Genomic DNA, 19,239 nt, shown 5'->3' on the forward strand with positions numbered 1-19,239 from the left:
GCCAACTCTTAAAAGCACCCTAGGTGTTTGCAGGAGAAGACAGGAATTAAGCTCCTGGCAGAGACAGGCCTGGACAGCCTTGCTTTTTCACTAATAACTAATAAACTAGATGGCGAGGCAGACGACCCCGAGCCACCTTCCTAGGCCCCGCCCCCACCCCGCCTTTCCGCCTGAGCCTGGCCCCTCTGTCCCCAGATCGAGAAACTCAAGGCAGAACAGAGCAAGCAGCCGCCCACCCCACTACTGGGGCGCAAGTTCTTTGGAGACCCTACGGAACTGGCGGCCAAGGCTGCGCCCCTGCTGCGACCAGGGGGCTATGAGAGGGGCTTGGAGCCCCTGGCCCGCCGGGCCTCGGACACGCTCTCGGCCGAGGTGCGGACCCGGGTGGGGTACGTGCGCCAGGAGCTCAAGCCGGAGCGCCTCCAGCCGCGCATCGACCGGCTGCCGGAGGTCCCGGCGAGGGTGGAGCCCACGGCCCTGCCGGCTGCACCAGAGGACGCCGCGGAGACCCCTGGGGCCCCCGCGGCAGCGGAGCAGGTCCGGCCGCGGCCAGAGCGCCAGGAGTCCGCTGATCGCGCGGAGGAGCTGCCCAGGAGGCGGCGGCAGGAGCGGCAGGAATCGGCCGAGCAATCTGAGGAGGCCGCGCGGAGGCGGCGGCCAGAGCGGCCGGAGTCAACGGAACATGAGGTGGCACACAGCCTTACCCTGGGCCGCTACGAGCAGATGGAGAGGCGGCGCGAGCGGCGGGAGCGGCGGTTGGAGCGGCAGGAGTCCAGCGAACAGGAGATGCCCACTAGAGGAGACCTGGCCAAGGGGTGAGGCCCCATGTGCCCAGGGAGTGGAGGAAGGGGGACACGGAGAGCTCCTGGAGCCGCACAGGCCCAGCGGAGAGGGCTTCCGGGCTCAGAACTGCCTAGGGAGGGAGATACATTTGTGGCACCCATTCTGCAGAGATGTAAACTGAGGCTGGAAGAGGTTGGGAGTCGTTCCCACTATCCCACAGTGGCAGTGGCTTCCTCCAGGTGCAGGTTCTCTGCTACTGAGTTTCTGACCCCTGCATCAAATCCCCTGGATGACCCTGGGCAGGGATTTTATCCTCTCTGCATCTCAGTTTCTCCACTGGGCTAATGGTGGAACCATCACCTCCCTGATTGGAGTTAAGACCCTTTATCACAGTCTCTCTCAACCTTATAAACCGGGTGCTGTAATCATATCCATTTTATGGATGGAGCAACTGAGGCTCACAGAGGGCAAGTCACTCAGCTTGGGTGAAGCATGACTGGAACCCAGGCCTTTCAGAATCCTGAGTGTGCTGTGCACATCACTTCAACCAGCTGTGTCCCCAGAAAGAGGCCTTTGGTCAAATACGTTTCAGTGACAGTGACTTCCTGACCCCTTTTAATTTTGTATTTCGTGAACATTGGCTGAGTGCCCACTCTGTGTGTAGTATGTGCTGGGGAGAGCAATGACCCAACCAGCTCCAGCCCTGCTTTCATGGGGCTCACAGTCCAGTGGGGGAAACAGACTTGTCACCAGAGAGTGTGACCCAGAATGATCAGGGCTGGGATGGGGGAAGCCCTGGGAGCTTGAAAGCTTAGGGGGTGGGTGGGAAAAGGCAACAGTATGTTCAAAGGCTTGAAGGCACCAGTTTGCATTTTGGTCTCTGTGTTGCTTAAAACTCAAGAGGGGAGAGAGGTTCCATCTTCCATTTGGCAGACATGTGCTGAGCACCTGTGGTGTGTAAGGCAGACATCTGAGACAGGCAGCTGCAGAAGTGGACAGGGACCCGGCATCTCAGGCTAAGAGGTTGAGGCTCCTCTGGCCAGCCAGGCTGGTCTCTGGGAGAAGCCATCCCAGTTCCATTGGGTCTTTCTGTGCCCACCCCCACCCCCCCACCTCCAGGAAGGCCACCCTGGCTGACATTGTGGAGCAGCTGCAGGAGAAGGAGGCAGGCCCAGGGCTCCCTGTTGGGGTAAGTTGAGCCTCGGTGTGGGTGGGGGTATGGGGGCCCCTCTCCTCAGCACCGGAGTCAGAATCCCAAAAACACCAGTGCCTAGCCCTGCCCCCCTATCTGAACCCTGCAGAGGCTCTCAGGGGATGGAGAGGGCTCCCAGATGCCTCCCACAATCTGAAATTTTCTCCCTTCGAAAGATGAGGCCACTGACCTAAGAGACTCCTACCGCCCTACACACACACACACACACACACACACACACACACACACACACACACACACAAGTAGACTCCAGACACACACACACACACACACACACACACACACACACACACACACACACACACACACACACACACACACACACACACAAGTAGACTCCAGACTCTTCCCACATCTGTCCTGGACTTTTTCTCTAGCCCAATGGGGGTCTCAAATTTCCTTACGGACAGCCGTACGCACACAGGAGGCCCCAGATTCCTCCTACAAAGATGCTGGGACATCTACCTGCCTGCACCCCCTACCTCCATAGGTCTAACTCCCTTCCCCCTAAGATAGAGAGGGATTCCAAACGTAGGAGTCCTGACAGACCCACTCCCAAGACCGGGGGAGCCCTTAAGAGTTGGGCCTCCAACCCTGAGATCCTCCCATACTCGCCTTCAAGACAGATTGCCCTGCAGACAGATGGGACCCCCAGACCTGTGAGTTCCCCCAGACAGATGGCTCCCACACCCCACTATGGACAGTACCCCTCTTCCCCCTCCCTTCACACAGCCGTCGCTGCCTCAGCCTCGCGAGCTTCCCCCCGGCCGCCTGCCCAACGGGCTTGAGCCGCCCGAGCGGACACCTCGGCCGGACCGGCCGCGGGCGCGGGACCGGCCCAAGCCGCGACGGCGGCCGCGGCCCCGAGAGGGTGGTGAGGGCGGGGGAAGCCGGCGCTCGCGGTCCGCCCCGGCCCAGGGCAGCTCCGCCCCCGCGCCTCCGCCACCGCCCACTCATACAGTGCAGCACGAGGGCTTCCTGCTGCGCAAGCGCGAGCTCGACGCTAACCGCAAGTCGTCCAACCGGTGAGCGTGTGGGCGGGGCTTTGGAAGGCGGGTCCCAAGCTCAGGGTCGAATGAATGAATAAGTGGGTCTGAAGAGGGCGGTGGGGCTAAACTTTAGGGCGCCCAACCCGTGGCGGGGTAGGCGAGGCCTGAAAAGGGGGCCTTAACTTCAAAGAATCAATCAATGAACCGGAGGAGCGAGGCTTAAGGTTAGTGCGTCCAATGGGTGAGTGGGTGGAGCTTAGATGGGGGCGGGGCCTGAAGAAAAAGTTATTACTACCCAATCTCATAGCAACCAACCCAAGAGTTAACTAGAGCTAATAGCAAACGGTGTGGGGTCTCGTCTAGAGGGTTCTCAAGGCTCGCGAGGTGGAGCCTGGAGAGGTCCTTCAACCAGTGAGTGGGGTGGGTTCATTTATTTCAATTTCAAATTGAGGAAGGGCCTGATAAGGGGCGGATCCCAAACTGAGGGCTGAGGGGTGGGGGGGCACCTCATATAGGTTTCCAGATGGGGGCCTAACAGTGATGTGTCTACTCTTGGAGTCCAGCTCCGGATTGTCCAACCCTTTTTTGTCCAACTGAGAGGCAGAATCTGGGGAGAGGTGGAGCCCATAAGGGAAGGGTTGAACAAGCAGAAGGAGTTGGGCAGAACAGATTGAGGTTTTGCCTGTGGAGGTAGTCTTTCCTCCTTGTGCTGAGAGCAAGGTGGGAATAAACAGAGGCACCTGGATGTATTTTTATCGTGGGAGACTTCCTCCTCGATTGGGGCTTCCGCTGAATGGGGAGACAAGAATTCCTCACTCCAGACAGTAGACCAATAGACTAATAGATCTCCCTTCAGGGAATCGGGGTTCGGGGTGGGGGTGGTGGAGGAGTGGCGAGGAACATGCCCAAGCAGAGGCCTGTGGAGGAGACAGCTTAAGTGCTGCCTTCAGGAAATTCAGTGTGGGAGGGGATAAGGAAGGCCAACCCCAGCAGGGGCCAGCCTGGACAAAGGCTTGGTACCCAGAGACTTAGACCCTCCTCTCAGCTCAGCAACTGCCATAAGGAAGAGCACTCCAGGTGTGTGGCCCAACTAGCGCAAAGGTCCCCGGGGAGGAAGGCTCAAGCATATTCAGCCCACGAAGGGTATTAATGAAGAGTACTCAGGCAGAGTGCTGCGACTCTGCCTTGAGCCCCATGTCGTCACCCCAGGTCGTGGGTGAGCCTGTACTGCGTGCTCAGCAAGGGGGAGCTGGGCTTCTACAAGGACGCCAAGGGCCCAGCATCGGGGGGCACGCATGGCGGGGAGCCACTGCTCAGCCTGCACAAGGCCACCAGCGAGGTGGCTAGTGACTACAAGAAAAAGAAGCACGTCTTCAAGCTCCAGTGAGCCCCCTCAATGGGCAAGAGGGAGGGTCCAAGACCCACCTTCCCCCTCCCAGCAATACCCTGCTTCCCTGGACGGTTGGTGGATGGGTGGGCTGGGCCTCTGCCTCAGAGCCCCTAGATCCTGTGTCCTCTCCCACAGAACCCAGGACGGCAGTGAGTTTTTGCTCCAGGCTAAAGATGAGGTGAGATCTGTTCCTTTCTCTCCCCTATTCGACCTCAGGAACCATCTGGCTGGCTGACTCCTGGCCCAGAGTGATGGGGCTGTGAAGAGGAGAAGCACAAGCCAGAGTTACCAGGGCTGAACTGGGAAAGCCCATGGGCAATGAGAAACCAGAAGTTTCTAATCTAGCTGGGGGGAGGTGGAAGATCAGGGGCTGGCCTGGAGGCCCCAGGACAACGTCCAACCTCCTTGCCTTGGCCTCTGAGATGAAACTGGAAAGTTGGGAGGGAGTTAGCTTAAAAAAAAAAAAAAAAAAAGATGAACTACAAGTGCAAAGAACCAGAAGTACAGAATCGCAAAGGGTTAACTGTGCTGGAGGAGAGAGTTCAAGGAGGAAAGTTCTCAGAAAGGTTCCCAGAGGCTGGATCTCTAACAACACCGTGGGTCATTCGGAGGCTGGAGTTTATTCTAAGGGCACTAGGGAGCCATGGCAGAGTTTTGAGCAAGGGAGGGTTACAGTGATGCATAAGAAAGATCCATTTGGTTACCATGTGCAGGGTAGATTGGAGAGGGTGAGAGTGGACGTGTGGAGCACAGGAGGTGGCCAGGGCAGGAACCCAAGTGGGAGACCACAAGGCTGGATTAGGGCAGGCCTGTGGGGAGGGGAGGAGGAGGTGGGTGAGAGACAAGAATGTGAGTGGACCTTGGGACTGGGGCTAAGGGGAGAGGTCAGGGAGGAGGAGCAGGCATGGAGGTGGTTTGAAGAGATGCTGAAAATAGTAACACTTGTTACCTCATTCATCATCACAAGAGGCTATGAAGTAGGCCTTTCTTCCCTCCATGCCTCTTTTACTTATCTTTAAAATGGAGATAAAAATAGTTTTCCATCATAGGATTATTGTGAGAATTAAATAAGTTGATACAGGTAGAGCACTTACAGGGCCTGTAAAATTACAGTGCTTTGTGTCTGCTGATATTATTGCTTCCTGCTGTTTATCTCTATAGTGGGAGTTAGATATAATCCAAATGCATAGGATGAAGTGAATTAATCCACAAAAGTGCTTAGAACAGAGCTAGGCACAAAATAAGTGCTATGTAACTATTTACATCATCATCATCATTACTGTTATTGTTATTATTATCCATTTAATAGATGAGGAAACTTAGGTTCAGAGTGGGCAGTCTGATTCTAGATTCATCAGTCTCCTCTCTTCCGAATATAGACTGTGTCCTGTTTCTCTCTCCAGGAGGAGATGAACGGCTGGCTGGAGGCTGTGGCCGCCTCGGTGGGGGAACACGCCGAGATCGCCCGCTGGGGCCAGACACAACCCACCACGTCGTCCACAGACGAGGGCAATCCCAAGCGGGAGGCGGGGGAGCGCAGGGCCAGCGGGCGCCGGAAGTGACTTCCCACCCGCAGGGCCTGACTCACCTCCCCGCCCCTCCTCCCCGCACTGTGGGCACAAAGACACTTTCTCTTCCGCAGGGGCTGGAGGCCCTAGTCCCACCAACACTGCGGACGCGCCCTGACCGGCACCGGAAAGGAGGGGACTTCTCCTGCACCCCAAGAAGTGGTGGGGGGATTGCTGCCCCTATAGCCATATCTCGGCCCCTTCCCGCTCGCCACCTCCACCCCAGGTGCTGGGGCTCCATTATTTTTATGCAATAACTGAGCTTGTTGGGGGGGCGGGTAAGGGGCCAGTTGAACCAAGCTCCCTGCCCGAATGCCCAGATCCAGCCCCAAGAAGCTGGGGTGGTAGGGGCGATAATTCCCGCCCTAGGGATGGGCATGGGGGCGCTGGTGAGGTCCCCTGGACCATCCAGGGTGCTAGGGGGTGGGGAGGGGACGCCCCCCTCCCCGCCTTTACCTCACTTCCAATGCTGCCTTGATCTCTGTCTGGGAAGGGGGAGTGAAGGGGCCCTAGCCCCCGAACTCCGCCGTCTCAGAGCCATGCGGTTAATTCCTGACTTAGTTTATTTTTGCAAAACGTCGACCTCCTCCTCCCCCCGCCCCGCATCCGCGAAGGCTTTTAATGGGAGGGGCGTCAGAGCTCAAAACTGTCTTCCTCTCTCCTCCCCCCTCCAGCTGTAAATGCCACTTCGGGAGGGGAGGGGCGAGGGGAAGCCCTCCCCCTGCATGCTTCTGGCTGGAGCACTTCCCTGGGGAGTGGGGGAACCGGGTTGTGGGCAGCCCCCATGGCCACCTGGAGAAGCCGCTGGTACCCAGGGGTGTGGGGGAGTGTGGCAGGCGCGCACTCTGTGTACCTATAATAAATCCTTTGGCTTTGACGGTCTGTGCTGGTTTTTTCGCGTTTCATGGGCTGCGCCCAGGAGGACTGGGTGGGGCGAGGGGAAGAAACTGTTTTGCGGAGAACATTTAGATGTCCCTCTTGGTGTGGACTAATTTCGAGGTCTAAACACGTGTCCCCGACGAATCACCTAGATGCCATTCCTAAATCGGGAACCCCAGAGGGATGGAGGAACGTTTTGCTATCCGTGGTAACTAAACTTCCCCAAAGGAGCCGTTCGGTCCGTCCCGTCCAGGACAGGAAAGGCGGGACCCTTTAAGGAGGCGGAGAAATTAACTGCGACGGGTGAGCGCTTTACCCAATCGCCGGTGGCTCCGGGAGTCTCCTGCCCAATGAGCACCCGGTGGGGGCGGGGCGGGATCCACACCCGGAAGCGGGTGCAGGCCGGCCGGCTAACCCGGGGGCCATGGCAGCCGCGGCCCCTGCAGCAGACGGGGTCCCAGGTCGGGGACCTCCCGGGGAGGTGATTCATCTGAACGTGGGAGGCAAAAGGTGAGTGTAGGAGTTTCCTGAGGCGCTACTCTCAGGAACGGGGAACGGGGTGGGAGTACCCGCCTCTACCGGGGGAATTCCTGTCCGTCAGGGATTGCTCCGCCCCCTGCTGGAGGTGGGGAGCCTGGATGGGTGCTGGGGGAAGGAAGGGAACTCACCGGGTTGAGATTGGGGGCCCCATTCCTCATCATCTCGCGTCCGCTCACGGTCCCCGCACAGATTCAGTACCTCTCGCCAGACTCTCACCTGGATCCCAGACTCCTTCTTCTCCAGGTGATTGGGAGAGCGAGTTTGGGGTGGGGGGGGCGGAAGGAGAGGGTATGGGGAGACCTAATCTCCCCCTCACACACACACCCCGGCCCGTGACACCTGCTCTGCGTCCCCTCCCTGCAGTCTTCTGAGCGGACGCATCTCAACACTGAAAGATGAGACCGGAGCCGTGAGTAGAGCAAGAGCTGATATGGGGCGGCCGGTAGGAGGAGGGACAGGATCCGCACTCAGCCCGGCTCTTTGCCCTATCTATCCTCTGCCTCCCTTCCCCGCAGATCTTCATCGACAGGGACCCCACCGTCTTCGCCCCTATCCTCAACTTCCTGCGCACCAAAGAGTTGGACCCCAGGTTGGCATGGAAGATAAAGGGGAGTCCCCCACCGTCTTCACCGCCCCCCCCCGGGAAGTCTCTTCTTCCCCTCAGAATGTTCACTTAAGCTCCTTGATCATATTTAAATTATGCGTCCTTAGAATTCTCCCCCACAAAACACACACACACACATACACACACATTTTCACCTTAGAATCTTGATCCAATCAAAATTTTCTACCTCTTGAGATTCTCTGTGCAGTTTTGAAAACTTCGTCCTCAGCATTCTCTGTCCACTCCCACTCCCCAGACCCTGACCCCTAGTCAATTCTACTACCCAGGGGTATCCACGGTTCCAGCCTCCTCCACGAAGCCCAGTTCTATGGACTCACTCCTCTGGGTAAGTGGGGCCCCCTTTAGCATCCTCATCCCATAGAAAACCAGCTCACTAGTGATGCTCCCCCTTTCGCCTCTCTCCTGAAAGAAGGTTGGGTTAGAGCTGAGAGCCCTGGGTTTGGTCCTGGGTCTCAGGAGGGTGGTGATATTCTGTGGAGAAAGAGATGGGGGAGGGGGAAAGGGATCTGCCTCAGTGTTCTCCAAGTCCCAGCCTTTGAGTCCTTCCGTCTTAGTTCGTCGTCTGCAGCTTCGGGAAGAGTTGGATCGATCTTCTTGCGGAAACGTCCTCTTCAATGGTTACCTGCCTCCACCAGGTGGGAACTACTAAGGAATGGAGGGGGGGCTAAAGACTACATTTCCCATAAGGCTGCAGCTCTTGGGTGCCTGAGCTGTGGGCCCTGAGACACTATGGGATTTGTAGTTCTATATCAAATGCTTGGACTGATGCTTGGAAAGGAAGTAAGAAACAGCATTTCCAATGAGGCAATGGGCCAAGCTAGTCCCCCTGAGGCTCAGAAGCTTACCCTAGAGCCCAATGGGAGTTGTAGTCCAGGTTTGATTTCCTTGTAGGGAGGCTTAGGGAGAACTGGTGTCCCTTGCATGGAGGGGAGAAATATTGAAGGAGAGTTATTGACTATAATCTCCATGGAGCAGCCAGCCCACTGGCCATGGAAAATATGCACCCGTGGTTATTGGGAACTGTAATCTACTAGGCTTTGCTGATAGGTAGAAGGAACAGAGTGGGGAAATTCAGTTTATGGCTTTATTTCCCTAACCTCAGTCAAGATCTACTGCCTTCATGAAGTCTGTCAAATATGAAGACGTATTGTTCTCTTAACTTAGTTTGACCCTGTTTTTTTTTAATTGTTTTAAACAGAAGCTTTTTGTCACTACCTTCATGCCATAAATAAGTAGACGTGAAATAAACCCCAAACATAACAGTGTAATTAAACTCTGGGTAGATGCTGGTGTCTGCCAATGAGACAGGCTTCCATTTCTTAAAAGGAAAGATTGCCAAATATTGAAGAGGTATTAATATCGTGGCAGCCCCAAACTGATTCTTCCTTTGTGATGGGCTCAAAGGAACTGAAAAGGGAGCAGCTCGCTGTGTGATTCAGTCTCATTTAACGCCATGTCCCTGCACCACCGAAAATCTTTTCTCTAGGAGACGATGCTACCCATGTGGCAAAATCAGCATCTGGCACACTTTAAGTGCTTGCTGTGTGACAATTATTACAATTATTACAATGATTGTCACTCTGCCCCTTCTCCCTGCCACAGTGTTCCCGGTGAAGCGGCGGAACAGGCATAGCCTGGTGGGGCCCCAGCAAGCAGGGGGACGCCCAGCCCCTGTTCGACGGAGCAACACGATGCCCCCCAACCTGGGCAATGCAGGGCTGCTGGGCCGAATGCTAGATGAGAAAGCCCCTCCGTCCCCATCAGGTACATTTCTGTCTCTTGGGAGACTGGGGCATCCAGTGGGCCCCTGTGACCCTGCCCTGATCCTTGCCTTTCCCCGCAAGGGCTACCAGAGGAGCCGGGAATGGTGCGCCTGGTGTGTGGACACCACAACTGGATCGCCGTGGCCTATACCCAGTTTCTTGTCTGCTATAGGTGCTCAGGGAGGGTGGTGGGAGGACACCTTAAGCCCTGTTGATGGGGAGGGCTCAGGGTGAGGGTTCACGACGTCCCTCAATCTTCCAGGCTGAAGGAAGCCTCTGGCTGGCAGCTGGTGTTTTCCAGTCCCCGCCTGGACTGGCCCATTGAGCGACTGGCACTCACAGCCCGGGTGCTCAGTGGGGCCCTGGGTGAGCATGACAAGATGGTGGCAGCAGCCACGGGCAGCGAGATTCTGCTGTGGGCTCTGCAGGCAGAAGGCGGTGGCTCTGAGATAGGTATGACACCAGGCTTTTTCCAGAACCCTTTTGCCCTTTAGAATTCTACTCCAACTTGTGGCCTGTTAAAACAGCCCATGGGCCACAATTCTCTTTGCGTTATTAGGATACTCCAGCCCTTTAGAATTCCGTATCCTGTTAGCATTCCTTGGTCTGGTAGAAAAATCCACCCACATACAATTCTCTCCTCCGTCAGAATTCACTGCCCTGTTAGATCTCTTTGCTTGGGTAGAATTCTCCATGCCAGTGCAATCCCAGACCTGTTAGAATCTGTTCCCGTTAGAAATCTGACTCCTTAGACTAATCTGTTCGCTAACAACTCTTAATCCTCGTGAGAATCCTCTGCCGCCCATAGAGTTTTTTGCCTTTGTTGAAAATCTTAGCTGTGTTAGAATTCCACACCCTGTTAGAGTCCCACGCCGCAGCAGGAATCTGGCCCGTTGCAATCCTCTGTAATTTCTGCTGGAATCCTCTAGCCTGTAAAGATTCTATGACCAAGTTGAATCCTCTGGCCCTTGGAGTTCTTCCTGCCACCCCTCTTCTCCCCCCGTGAAAGGGGGTCCTGGCTCAGCCTTCCTCACCCTGTGCAGGAGTCTTCCATCTGGGCGTGCCTGTGGAGGCCTTATTCTTCGTCGGGAACCAGCTCATCGCCACAAGCCACACGGGGCGCATCGGGGTGTGGAATGCCGTCACCAAGCACTGGCAGGTCAGGGCACTGGCCAGCCTGGCTGCCTCTTTCTCGGGTGCCCAGACCAGTCAGACCCAGGGAGGGGTTCCTTTCTGCCCCACCCGACCTGGAGAGAACCAGGGGACCCAGCAGTGGGCCAGATCCAGTGGTGGGGTAGGATGGGGTATGATAAAGGCCAAAGGAGGATCCAGGAGGCCTTCGTGGCCGACGTGAAGAATGGTGGGTTTGGAAAGGAAGAGAGGGTTCTCCAGACACTGGGTGGGAGACCGGGTGAGGGGAGATGGTAGAGGAGGCGGAAACCCAGAGACAGACGTGCAAACGTCTGTCATTCTCTCTGCACTCGCCCCAAGCTCTGTCCAACATGTAAAACAGAAAATACACCCACAGCGTTGTTTTCTAAAATGTGAGCGTTCGGCTGAGAGAGACAGACAAACAGAGAAAGGACAGAGAAAGAAACAGAGATGGAGAGAAACAGACAAATAGAAACAGGAGGTCAGAGGTGCCAGAGAGAGAGAAAGAGGGTGGATGGAGAGAAACCAGGACTAAATGACTGTAGTAGATGAAGAGACACAGAGAGAAAGAGGGAGATGAATAAAGAAATGTCAGAAATACAGAGTCAAGGAGAGGCCACGAGACAGAAGCGCCAACCAAGAGCCATTCAGAGACAGACGCCGATGGTGCAGGCCTGGAGCAGGCAAGGCTGGGGAGGAGTGGGCCTAGAAACGGGAGGGAGGGTGCTGGAGCAGGGAGGCATGGGCATGCCGGGGGGGCACTGCAGAGGCAAAGGCAGGAAGGGACGGCACCATGGCCACAGCCCACCCCGCCCCACCCCCAGGTCCAGGAGGTGCAGCCCATCACCAGTTACGATGCTGCAGGCTCCTTCCTCCTCCTGGGCTGCAACAACGGCTCCATCTACTACGTGGGTGAGCAGCAGCTGGCACCCCAGCTGCCTGAGAACCTCCCCTGAGAGGTGGGAGAGGAGGGGAAAGGCTGGGGTACCTTGAACAAACCCACTCTATCCTCCCTGTTCACCCCAGATGTGCAGAAATTCCCCCTGCGCATGAAGGACAATGACCTCCTTGTCAGCGAGCTCTACCGGGACCCGGCGGAGGATGGAGTCACAGCCCTGAGTGTCTACCTCACCCCAAAGACCAGTAAGCTATAGCTCAGCTCCCTGCCCTGCCGTCAGCAGCCAGCCCCGGCCGCAGCCCGGAGCTGTCTCCCCATCACTTGTGTAGCATGACCCAGTGAGATTTATGGAGAAGCAGACAGATTCAACTCATACAGTCATTCAACAAACAGTTACTGAGCACCACTTACATATAGGCACTGTTCTAGGTGCTCCGCCATGGCGGGCCTCTTCACCAGGGGCAAAATTGACCTCTAGTTGTTGATCTTGGTGTTTCTTTCCCATATCTGTGATTAGGGCGTGCTGCTTGCACGCTCCTGAAACAAAGAGGATGCATGTCTTGGGAATTCCCAGGTGGTCCAGTGGTTAGGACTCCAGGTTCTCACTACCGAGGGCCCAGGTTCGATTCCTAGTAGGAAACTAAAATCCCATAAGCTGTGTAGCGTGGCCAAACGCGCGCGCACACACACACACACCAAAACAGCAACAACAACAACAACAAACAAAAACCCAAAACAAACAAAATCAAAAAAACATAACCAGTCAAACAGAAAGAGGATGCATGTGTTACAGTGGATGAAGCTGAGTCCTCTCCCTTGAGACAGTCTTTGTGTTTTGTTTTCTTGATGGCAAATGCAGAGAAATCATTTTTTTGTTTGTTTTTTCTGAGCTATAATTCCCATACCAGAAAATTCACAACTGAGTAATTTTAGTAGATTCACAAAGCGGTACCACCGTCACCACTGTCTAATTCCAGAACGTTTTTATCAGCCCCCAAAACAACCCACGCTCGTTAGCAGTCCCAGCCCAGTCCTCCCTCCTGGCAGCCCCTGGGCACCTGATCCACTTTCTGTCTCTATGGATTTGCCTGCTCTAGACATTTAATGTAAACGGAATCATGCGGTGTGTGGCTGTTTGTGCCTGACTTTTCTCACTTTGGTTGACGATTCATTTCTTTTAATGGTTAGTGCTTTGGAGCTTAAGATCTCTTACCCTACCCCCAGGTTGTGAAGATCTTCCCCTGTGTTTTCTTCTAGAAGCTTTGCAGTTTTAGCTTTTACACGTAGGTTTCTGTTCCATTTCAAATTAACTTTTAGGTATGGCGTGAGGTAGGGGTCACAGTGCATTTTTTTCTAGCAGGCGTAGACTAATAATAAACTTAACTTCACAGCATGTCATCACGTAAGGCCCCTTTCTTTTTTTAAACTGTATTTATTTATTTATTTGGCCACACTGTGTGGCTTGTGGGATCTTAGTTCCCTGACCAGGGATTGAGCCCAGGCCCTTGGCAGTGAGAGTGCGTAGCCCCAACCACTGGACTGCCAGGGGATTCCTAAGGCCCCTTTCTTATGTCATTGATTTACTCCTTTCCTCCCCATCCCCCTCCTCACCACGTGCCACTGTTCTGTCACGTTTGGCATTTATATTTTCATTTGTTTGTGTCCTTACAAAATGGATATTATGGGCATGTTTTTGAATTTGCATAAATGGTATGGGGTATATAACTCAGTTTATATATCTTACTTTTGTGCATCCTGCCCTAGGTTAAACATCCATCCATGTTGCTATTCATAACCTGAATCCATTGCTTCTAACTCCTGCGTAAAATATTAAAACCACATTTTACCCACATTCCCTAAGATGGTCCATTAAGTTTGTGACATTACAACATACCTTTCCCCTGTGGAAATTTGGCAAGGTTGGGGAGTTCCTCAGGCACGCCGTGTCGAGTTTCATTTTCTTGCCTTGCTGTCTGTCTGGTTTTGTTTGTTTGCTTGACCCCACCCCACCATGTGGCTTGCAGGATCTTAGTTCCCTGAAGAGACTGAACCCGGGCCTGTTTGTTTATATGTCCCTTTCTATGTTTCTCTGTCTTTCTCTCGAATTCCATCTCTCTCTCTGTCAGTCTCTGTCTCTGTATCCCTCCCTGTGATTTGTTTCTTGGTTCCCTGTTTCTCTATTTTTCTATCTTTCTTCCCCCTCTTCTCAGCTTTGTCTCTCTCTGTCTTCTTTTTTTTTTTTTTTTTTTTTTTTTTTTTTTTTTTTTTGCGGTACGCCGGCCTCTCACTGTTGTGGCCTCTCCCGTTGCGGAGCACAGGCTCAACGGCCATGGCTTATGGGCCCAGCTGCTCCTCAGCATGTGGGATCTTCCCAGACCGGGGCACGAACCCGTGTCCCCTGCATTGGCAGGCGGACTCTCAACCACTGCGCCACCAGGGAAGCCCTCTCTCTGTCTTTTTTAAATTTTTAATTTATTTTTTATATAGCACGTTCTTATTAGTTATCTATTTTACACATATTAGTGTACATATGTCAGTCTTCCTCCCTCTCTGTCTTAATTTCTGTCTCTGGTTTCTCTGCCCCGTCCCTCTGTCTCCCATTCCTCCGTTTCCCACGTCTCGCCACCTTGTTCTCTCCATCTCTCCCTCTCCCTTTACTTTCTGACTCTGCATCTGTTCTTTGTCTGTTGCCTCTTCTCTCTGCCTTGGTTTCTGTCTCTCTGTGACCCTGTCCCTCTCTTCCTCCTCGGCCCCTCCCCAGGTGACAGTGGGAACTGGATTGAGATCGCCTACGGCACGAGCTCAGGGGGTGTGCGTGTCATCGTGCAGCATCCCGAGACCGTGGGCTCGGGGCCTCAGCTCTTTCAGACCTTCACCGTGCACCGCAGCCCCGTCACCAAGATCATGCTGTCAGAGAAGCACCTCATCTCAGGTGAGCCTTGGCCGGCTGCCCCACAAGCCCATCTCCCTGCAGGAGGGATGGCTTAGCTGTGAGCACGAAGCCAGGTGGATGAGGGTTTATACTGGGGAGAGACAGTGTGTGGGGAGTGGCCTCTGGAGAATTCCGTGAAGGGGACCAGTCTGGGGGAGAGTGGATTTGCCAGGGAGAGGGGAAAATTAATCAATTTAGCAATTGCCAGGCACGGGGGAAACAGTGATAAGACAGGCCAAGTCCCTACCCTCGTGGAGCTGACGCTTTAGCGGGGGCAGCAGACAATAAATCAATAAAAATATAAATCACTATCTGGCAATGGGGATGGGGGCCATGAATAAAAACAAAGCTATGTGAGAGGCCAAGAGAGTGCCAGGATCACTGGAGAGTGCATGGTTTGGGAAGTTCTTCCTGAGGAAGGAGCTCTGAACAGAAATGAACAGTGCAGGTCAGTGGGGACAAGCATTCCAGGCAGAGGGAACAGGCATTGCAAAGGCTCTGAGGTGGGAGGATGTTTGGTGTGTCTAAGGAAGAGCAGGGGCCCACTGGGCCCAGAGTGGAGTGGGTGAGGAAGAGGGTGGAGGGTGATGGGGTAAGTCAGTGGGACCTTGTAACCCATGGAGAAGACTTTGTCCTTAACCCTGAATGAGATGGCGCCGCGGGAGGTCTCACAGCAGAGGAGGGCTGTGACCTGACACAGGTGTTCACAGGGTCCCTCTGACTGCATGTGGGGACAGGATGGGAGCAGGAAGGCCAAGGAGGAGGCTGCTGCAGTGGTCCAGGCAGGAGATGAGATGGACAGGACCAGGGCAGGGGTGAGGTGGGAGCAGTGGACAGGGAAAAGTGAGATCAGGCCCTGGAATGATTTGGAGGCAGAGCCACCGGGATTGTTAACTCTTTGGAGTTCTGGGGAAGAGAGAATTCTCTGAAAGGGAAGCATTCAGAGGGGCCTGAATCCTGACACCTTTGAAAGGAGGTCATCCCGGGGCTCAGGAAGGTCGGGCAGTGGTGATGCTACGGCCGGGCCTGACCTGCTGCTGCCCCCTGGCTCCTCAGTCTGTGCCGACAACAACCACGTGCGGACGTGGTCTGTGACTCGCTTCCGTGGCATGATTTCCACCCAGCCTGGCTCCACCCCGCTCGCTTCATTCAAGATCCTGGCGCTGGAATCGGCCGACGGGCATGGCGGCTGCAGTGCTGGCAATGACATTGGTGCCTCCTGGCCCCGGGTCCCCCACCGCACGGACCTTGCCTGACCTCCATTGGCCTCCACTGATCCCTTTCCTGACCCCTGTAGACCTCTCTTGACCCACCCAGCTACTGGGGTTGACCTCCACCCATCACCACCTGACCCCTATTGACCGCCACTTACTCCCAGCTATCCCAGTTGAATTCTGTTACCCCCATTGATTCCTGCTGACCCAGGATCCGCCCCCTGCCCCTGATGTGCCTGAACTGCACTGACTGTTGCTGACACCCAACCCTGTCTGACCTCGCCCAACCTTAGCCACCTGGGGATGGGGACCTGGTCCTGGGGGGGAGGTTCAGCAGTGGGGAAGGAGGCAGAGTCTTGGGATCTGGAGGTCACAGGGACCCCAGCTGGCCCTGACTGACCCCCTCTCCCTGGCCCAGGCCCCTACGGCGAGCGGGACGACCAGCAAGTGTTCATTCAGAAGGTGGTACCGAATGCCAGCCAGCTCTTTGTGCGTCTTTCCTCCACTGGTCAGCGGTGAGGACCATCCCGTCAGACGGAGGGGGGGCGGTCAGAGGAGAAGGCAAGATGCCAGGGAGGTCAGAAGGGCATCCCAGCCAAGGGACACCGCAGGAGCAGAGGCTGGGAAGGAGCACAAGCCTGGTCCTAGATTTGGAGTTTGGGGTATCAAAGGTGTGACATGTGTGGATGGGAGTGAAGCTGGAACAATCCCAGGTGCCCCTGCTGGACCGCAAGCAGAGATCGCCCAGTGTAGTCAGGGCCGGGCTGGGGGCTGGGGGTGTGTGCACAGGCTGGGGGGTGAGGGCCAGGATGGGGGAGGGACGGGAAGCTGTGGGAGCCCAGAGGCGGTGCTTGCTCCAGCCTGGGAAGGGGGCCTGTTGGAGAGGAGTCTCTGAGCAGAGACCTTGAGGATAAATAGGAATGAGCAGAAGAAAGGAGGGAGGGGAAAGTCTGTGCCTGGCTGAAGGGGCAGCATGTGCAAAGGCTGGAACGGCCAGAGAGGATAACCAGGGACATGCATGGTCTCTGGGGGCTGGAGCACCAAGAGGTGAGAAATGGGGCTGCAGAGGGGCGCAGCCTTGCCAATCGTACGGAAGAGCTGAGACTGTCCTGAGTGTCCTGGGGAGCCATGGCCGCTCTGAGGGGGATGGACTGGAGGTTGGAGAGCAGGCTGGGACAGATGCCTGGCCGGAGAGGGCAGGGCTTGATCAGGGCCAGATGGGGAGGGGAGGAGGGGGCCGGCCATGGGGAATGCTGGGAAGTGAGGGAGGCACCCAGGATGAGTCTTGGGCCCTCCCTGAGACAGGAACAGGGAGGGCAACATGTGTGGGGAAGAATCCCATTTGAGCCCCAGGGTGAGTGTGTGGGGCTGGGGACATCCAGGAGGCTCCTGGTCCCCACAGGGCTGGAACCCAAGACAGTAGATTTGGGAGGGATGGAGAGGGTTGGGTGCTCATCCGAGAAGCAGGAACTGAAACCACAAGGGCGGTGGGGACTGAGGCCTGGGAGGGGTATAAAGATGAGAAGAGGGACCAGGCCAGGCCCTGGTGTGGCCAAGGTGACCCCTGCCCCTCCCCTCTCAGGGTGTGCTCCGTGCGCTCCGTGGACGGCTCGCCCACCACCGCCTTCACAGTGCTCGAGTGTGAGGGCTCCCGGAGGCTGGGCTCCCGGCCCCGGCGCTATCTGCTCACTGGCCAGGCCAACGGCAGCTTGGCCATGTGGGACCTGACCACCGCCATGGTCGGCCTCGGCCAGGCGCCTGGTACGCCCCGCTCCAGTCCCGTCCCAAGCCCCACAGACTCACCCTGCACCCTCTCCACAACCTCCTTCGCCATGAGCTCCCTCCCCAAGCCCTTGCCCTCTGGCCCCTTTCCCTGGCCCCCAACCCCTCCTCGCCCTTGCTTTTTAACCTCTCTTTCTTAGCTTCTGACCCCTGTCCATCGACCTCTGCATCTTTCCTCCTATCCCGACCTCAGTCCTTGCACATGACCTTTGTCTCTTGGCCTGTGCCCTTGTCTTGCCCCTGACCCTGCTTCCTTGCCGCCCCCAGCAGGGGGCCTGACAGAGGAAGAGCTGCTGGAACAGCTGGAGCAGTGCGAACTAGCACCGCTGGCTTCCTTCAGGGGTGCTCCCCCCAGCCCCTCGCCCCGGACCTCTCTCACCAGGTAGGCATGACTCCACTTCCCCTTCTGAGCAATGAGGCGGAGGGCAGAACACGGTGGCCTGGGGGCAGGGGGGACCCAGCTCCACCCTGATGACCTGCACTGACCCTCATCACCCCCTCAGTCTCCACTCAGCCTTCAGCAGCGCCTCCCTGTCCAGCCGCCGTGGGAGCCCGAGCCCCCCACAGGCTGAGGCCCGGCGCCGCTGGGGAGGCAGCTTCGTGGAACGCTGCCAGGAACTGGTGCGGAGCGGGCCGGAGCCCCGGCGGCCACCGACACCGGCCCCCCGGCCCTCCGCGGGTCTCGGGGCTCCCCTTGCACCCCCCAAGATGAAGCTCACTGAAACTTCCTTCTGAACATGGCTGCCATGGTGCCTTGAGATACCCAGGCCCTGGGGGACTCAGGTGCCTGCCCCGCTTCCTGTCACAGTCCTGGGTTCAGGGCCAGGGCCTCCTTGGAGTGGTTAGTGTTACTAGGCCCCCATCATCTCCCTTTTCTGGAGCCAAAGTCACCCTTCCCTAATAAAGTTCTCACTGCCAGCACCTTGGTCACGTTCTGAGAGGGTTTGGGCACCCCTAGGGAAAGGGTAAGAGAGCCGTGGCGCCCAACCAGGTCCCTGGCTGTAGATTCAGGAACATCTGTCTCTCCTGGTTTAAGTAAAGAAGGGGAATTGGTTTACACTCTGGCTTCAGGCATGGCTGGATCCAGGGCTCAAACACTCATCCAGAATATCTTTCCATCTTTTGGCTTTGCTCTCCTCTGGGGTCATTCTCAGTCAGGTTTTCCCCCCTCTGTGCCAGGATAACTCCAGGTAGCTCCTTAGCAACATTTTTCTCTCTAGCAGCAGCAAAATCACAGGACTGATTCTCATTGACTTAAACTGAATCAGATGGCCATTCCTGAACTAATCACGTGCCCTCACGAGCCAGGCAGTGAGGTCAGCCCCGTGTTGACAGAGTGGAGGAAGAGTTCCTGAAAGGTGATTCAGGGTACTGTTACCACAAACAGGGATGAATAGGTACAGGTTGGCAGAAACACAGATGTCGGCTAGGTGACATTTGTACCCCAAACCTCACCACTGCAAACACTTTGCCCATATCCCTGGCTGCCCAGTCTTTCACCCCTCTCTTGC

General features: G+C 55.9%; 2 protein-coding genes across 16 annotated transcripts in view; both read left to right on the forward strand.

Annotated features, from left to right (window-relative positions):
- The window catches only part of SPTBN4 (spectrin beta, non-erythrocytic 4), a 72,311-nt gene extending 65,491 nt beyond the window's left edge, over positions 1-6,820 (forward strand). For 8 of the 11 annotated variants that reach the window (XM_049703912.1, XM_049703913.1, XM_033430935.2 and 5 more), the window contains 6 exons: positions 196-815; positions 1,903-1,972; positions 2,729-3,021; positions 4,195-4,368; positions 4,511-4,553; positions 5,779-6,820. In XM_049703912.1, coding sequence (XP_049559869.1) covers positions 196-815; positions 1,903-1,972; positions 2,729-3,021; positions 4,195-4,368; positions 4,511-4,553; positions 5,779-5,937 — 1,359 coding nt within the window. In that variant the 3' untranslated portion in view covers positions 5,938-6,820. Of the gene's footprint in view, positions 1-195; positions 816-1,902; positions 1,973-2,728; positions 3,022-4,149; positions 4,554-5,778 lie in introns of those variants that run through there. The other 3 variants (XR_007474488.1, XM_049703914.1, XM_049703915.1) reach the window with 3 other exon arrangements.
- Positions 6,821-7,177: 357 nt separating this feature from the next.
- Positions 7,178-18,646, forward strand: SHKBP1 (SH3KBP1 binding protein 1). 5 transcript variants are annotated; one of them, XM_004271269.3, is made up of 18 exons: positions 7,179-7,332; positions 7,552-7,605; positions 7,726-7,771; positions 7,878-7,951; positions 8,254-8,312; positions 8,542-8,622; positions 9,590-9,751; positions 9,832-9,922; positions 10,013-10,203; positions 10,794-10,909; positions 11,727-11,814; positions 11,929-12,045; positions 14,562-14,732; positions 15,789-15,944; positions 16,365-16,461; positions 17,529-17,707; positions 17,996-18,110; positions 18,232-18,646. In XM_004271269.3, exons 1-18 carry the CDS (start codon positions 7,247-7,249, stop codon positions 18,461-18,463), a joined length of 2,115 nt encoding a protein of 704 aa, XP_004271317.1. In that variant the 5' UTR covers positions 7,179-7,246; the 3' UTR covers positions 18,464-18,646. The 5 variants fall into 5 exon arrangements, with proteins under 5 accessions (XP_049559881.1, XP_004271317.1, XP_033286833.1 ...); XM_033430942.2 differs by having other exon boundaries at positions 17,999-18,110; XM_049703923.1 differs by lacking the exon at positions 15,789-15,944.
- The last annotated feature ends 593 nt before the right edge of the window (positions 18,647-19,239 follow it).

Source organism: Orcinus orca, chromosome 20 (genome assembly GCF_937001465.1).
Source record: "Orcinus orca chromosome 20, mOrcOrc1.1, whole genome shotgun sequence".
Lineage (NCBI taxonomy): Eukaryota > Metazoa > Chordata > Mammalia > Artiodactyla > Delphinidae > Orcinus > Orcinus orca.